This window comes from Galeopterus variegatus, unplaced genomic scaffold, assembly GCF_000696425.1.
Source record: "Galeopterus variegatus unplaced genomic scaffold, G_variegatus-3.0.2 Scaffold4147, whole genome shotgun sequence".
Classification (NCBI taxonomy): Eukaryota; Metazoa; Chordata; class Mammalia; order Dermoptera; family Cynocephalidae; genus Galeopterus; species Galeopterus variegatus.
The window spans coordinates 120,164-125,022 of NW_007730258.1; the positions used below are offsets into that span (position 1 = coordinate 120,164).

At 41.7% G+C, this 4,859-nt stretch overlaps 1 protein-coding gene across 1 annotated transcript in view; it reads right to left on the minus strand.

Annotated features, from left to right (window-relative positions):
• The window catches only part of LOC103602436 (putative serine protease K12H4.7), a 50,869-nt gene that overhangs the window by 13,157 nt on the left and 32,853 nt on the right, over positions 1-4,859 (minus strand). Inside the window, exon 6 of the mRNA XM_008586836.1 lies at positions 2,231-2,420. Coding sequence (XP_008585058.1) covers positions 2,231-2,420 — 190 coding nt within the window. The remainder of the gene's footprint in view (positions 1-2,230; positions 2,421-4,859) is intronic.

Sequence of the window (4,859 nt, forward strand, 5' to 3'; positions counted from 1 at the left end):
CCCCCTCATGCTCTTGGGGTGGCCCCTCCGCTTCCTCTCTGCACCTCGGGTCTGTCTACTCTCCTTCCTCTACCTCCAGCTTCTGCTGGAACATGCTCCATGCTTTCTGCACCCCTCTCTGGTTAACTTCTCAGGCTCTCTCAGGCCTTTCACAGGACAGCTTCCTGCAGGAGTGATATGCACTCAATGCCCCTGTTCCTCACCATTGCCAAACCCTCAGTCTCATTGTGACTGGAAATTTTCTTCACCAATATTGGTTGGATGACTAAATCAATGAATCCAAAATTAAGGATAATAATTTAAAAGTTTGGTTCATTGATAGTGTGGCAGCTGTATCAAACATTTACATATCATCATGCAATTTAGTTAACAACTTTGGGAACCATTCATATGGGGATTTCAAGCAGGCTAGTTGAAGAGAACAGACATTTTGGATGGAAGTGTTAGGGGACCTCTTTTGGTCAAAACCAGCTCTTAAGCACTCAAGTTATTTCTCTGGTAGAGGAGCCACAAACTCAGATTATACTTACACAGCAGGCTCTAGAGCTACGAAGAACAATAGAGATNATTAGATTTGCAGTTTTCAGGACACAGAGAATTGAGAAATGATCTAAGGAAAATTTCTACCTCTTGCCTGGGGTAGACAATTTGAGAGATTTAATATGAGGCAATAGATTAAGGAGGCTAAAACTTTGTTTTTCTGGCCTAATTTCTTTTCCATAATCAACTTTTTATACGTAATAGGAATATGCAATCAAGCCACATAGTCACTGTTCTGGTGAACAAGACCTTTTCTGAATCTGACCATAGGGACACCTGGCATTTACTGCACATAATCAGATACCTGCAGTAATTCCTATTCCATGAAAGTATAAATTGCATTATAAAAGGTATCTATTGTCTTGGGAAATGTCATATTCCCCTTGACCATGGAAGACGCTTGTGCTATATATGACTGGTCGTATCAAAAAAGTCTGTAATCCAGGATTTAGCCTTAATCTTTTCCCAGGGCCTGGGTCACTTCACCAAGCATTTATCTACTGCCTATTCTGTGCTAGGCATTGTCATAAGTACTGGAGATTTTAAGACAACCTAAACACTATTTCTGCTCTCAACAAGCTTGCAGAATATAGAAAGACAAATAAAAACTCAAGGCCATGACCTGACCTCTCCTAAAAAGGCTTTTTTAACTTAAATCATTAATTTCCATCTCTTTTACTGGCACCAGTTTTCAACTCCAATCTCCATAGCTGGAGACCTGAACATTTTGTGGGATATGCTCTATGCTCACTCCCTTCTGGACATGCCTTTGAATAAATTATTCTAAGAACCTATAGCATGAAACCCTTTTTAAGATTTTGGCTACTGAGGCTCCTTCACACCCAAAAGCTGTGTGAGTTTTTCCAGCAAAAGTGGTCTCAATCCCAGGTCCTCAATCTTGGCAGCACATGTCAGAAGTCAGCAGGAAAGAGCCTTAAGCATCAACCTCCTAGCCAATTCTGATATTTATACAGAAGAGGCTCTTGACAGTCACTATGTATCAGAATCGTGAGGGAAGTTTAAAAAATTATACTGCTAATTCTCACCCGCAGACAGCCCAGTTCGGTCCATCTGAGAATGACTTTGCCCATTGATGTTTTGTTTTGTTTTGTTTTGTTTTTAAAGATGGCCGGTAAGGGGATCTTAACCCTTGACTTGGTGCTGTCAGCACCACGCTCAGCCAGTGAGCGAACCGGCCATCCCTATATGGGATCCGAACCCGGGGCCTTGGTGTTATCAGCACCGCACTCTCCCGAGTGAGCCACGGGCCGGCCCTTTGTTTTGTTTTTTAATTTTTCAGATCTCTCTGGGTCATTCTAGAGCATAGTCAGGTTTGAGAACTGCTCTATACAGAACTTGAGAGGGGTGAGGTGTTTTCTTAGCATCAGTAATGCTCAGCTGATGTTGAAAAGTACTGAGTGGGCATCTTTCTCTATTCTGCTTTTTGAAACCCTGAGCACTTGGTATTTCGATCCCTCTTATGAAAGTGACTTAATACGCGTATGGCCTGCTCCTCGACTCATTCGTTCTGTCTTTCTGTCCTTGCGTAAAGCCCTACCGTTACTCTCGTAGTTCTTCACGATGCTTCACGCAGCCTAATAATTTGCAGAGTGTTTAATGCATGTTGTTGGTTTCCTATGTTCACATTTCTCAAAAGGAAAATTCAAACTTTTGCCAGGTGGCACTTTACCTGATCTTAATTTTTTCTGGTCCCAGTAAGAGTCAGACAAGTTTTCCACGAATTGATTGTAACTTGCAGAAAGACAAAGATACCTTTCATTTTGGAGGATTTCATGTATAACTCTTACATATCTATCATATGGTGAACCCAGTGAGGCATTAGTCATCAGTCCACAAAGAAGATCAATGTTGACCATTCCCTGTAAAAATCAAGACTCCAGTTACGCTTCAAAGAGTATACATAGGATGGTTTTTGGTTCGGAACTGAACTGAATTAATCTCCAAAAATTCTTCATAATGCTTAAAATGATCGCTTTTACTCAGGTAGAATGCAAATATTGTTTGGGCACTTGCCTGGAGATCCATGCCTGAAAACTACCCACTTGCCTGAGTGGGTTACAAAGTCTCCTAGAAGCAAGTCGATATCCCTTGTGCATGGCACAGAGCTCATAAAGCACTTGTTTTACAAGGGCTTTTTGGCTTTCAGGTATTTGATTTTGAAGGATTTACAAATAAAAAAGCTTTCATTGAACATCTACTGTGTTGCCAGGACCATGCTGGGAGGGAGGTGCAAAAGATTTGAAAGAACCCTTGGAAGGCTCCAGTCAAAGAAGACAAAACACATGTGAGATGAAAACAGCAATGAGCTTCCCTGGGGATTCCCAAGAGAGGGAGGATAATGAGAGCTGGACTCACAAGGAAGGGCTTTTCGGAGGAGGTAGGGATTGAGGTGAGCCTGGAAGGTGGGGCAAGACTTAGATCAACAGGGATGGTAAGAGTGCACTTCAGGTACAGGAACTACGTGTCTGAAGAAGTGGCAAGGATGTGCAGTGTCCAAGAGGATGGTCACACTGGCCCACCTGTGTGACCTTAAGCCGTAGCTCAACCACTGAGCCTGTGCGCTCATGCACTCTCGGTGGAGACAATAGGCGTAAGTTACCCAGCAGAACTCAGACACTTTGAGGATTAAAAGAGATCAGCCCTCAGAACAGTGTCTAGAACAAGGGGCATGGAATAAAAAGTTGCATTGTTATGATAATTATTATTACTATTACTATTACTCAGTCTAGAGAGGTATTCAACAAGAAAGGAGTGGAAATAACTATCGACGGTAGAATGTGGCTAGATTATGGAACACTGTAAATTTGAGGAGTCGAAATAATAAGAAATAATAAGGATCATACCAATAAGTTTTTGAACAGGTGGATAACAATAAAAAAGATAGCCAAGGAGGATCAGCCCAGGAGGTAGGGGTTTGGGGTGTATTTATGAGAGTAGAGGGACATTCTGACATTGTATTATTGACCAAGTTATTGACTTAAAGACATCCTTTCACAAAGGAATAACCAACTGAAATACCATCATCCACCCAGAAAGGGATTTGGGCAGAAATCCATGACTTTTTTCACCTCATTTGTTAAAAATTCCTTCTCAGTTATTCTTAGAAAGAAAAATATGTTTTGCTAACAATATACTTATTAGGAACTGAAAGTGTCTCTTCTGAATATCCCTTTGGGCAAGGATATTATAGTCTTATGACAAGCTAATATATCTATTTCTAGAGTTTTTTGGAGAGGTTGTTTCGGTTTGGTTTGGTTTGGTTTTTCAGGAGGGAAAGAGAGAAAGTGACTTGACAGTAAAATACTCCTTCACGACAGAAACAGGTTTTAATTAGGAGACAGTGGGGTGTCCATTGAGCTAAGCAGTAAACCAGGGCTTTGTGGGGCCTGACCCCAGCTCTGACAACCATAGCTCAGCTTCCCCTCGCTGGGGGAGTCCACTGCTAGTCATCGCATTAACTGCAGGCTAACCTGCAGACGACGTCATGGCCTTCCAGTCACATGCCATCCTGCTTCCACCAGCAAATGCAGAAAACTAGAGCTAAACCCGGCAAGGCTGGGGAAAGCTCTGTATTACTTTCCTGCTTAATAATTCTCTCTACGCCCGTCATTTTGATTCACCCAGCAGAAAGTGCTCAGATCAACATCCCTTATCTCCAGAGAAAAGAGTCTCAGAAATTACAAAGTACCTCAAACCAATTTCCTGTACTTTTGTGTAGAAAAAAAAATTACCCTGGACGGAGGAATGCAAACTAGGTTTCTGCCCAGTTACATTTAATGCAATATTCCTCACCAAAGCCCTAGAGACAGGACTCAAACACACATGCACAGAGAAGCTTCCATATTTTCCTCTCTCATCTGAATGCCTAAATTTTACACTTTTGGTTTATTATCAGCATCAGAAGAATAAAGGGCCTTTGCAGGAATATTTTTAAAGGAGGGATAAAGCTCACTATTTCCAATTTGCTACTTATTTAAAAAAGTATAAAAGTTTTAGTGTGAATAAGGGTCAAATGTGTTGACTGAATTATACTTTTCAAATTATACTTGTAGAATTGTCTGTGGACTTCGGTATCCTTAACGCCACCTGTGCAGAGAAAATCTGAAGCTGACTGCCAGTACATAAAGGGTTGCTAGAGAAAGGAGAAGCGATAAAAGGAAAAGTAATCATCCTAGATGTGTTATTACTTCTCACATGCAATAAGGCTTTCTTACTGTGGGGTTAAGAAATGGTTAGCACAGGGCCGGCCTGTGGCTCACTCGGGAGAGTGCGGTGCTGATAACACCAAGGCCCCAGGT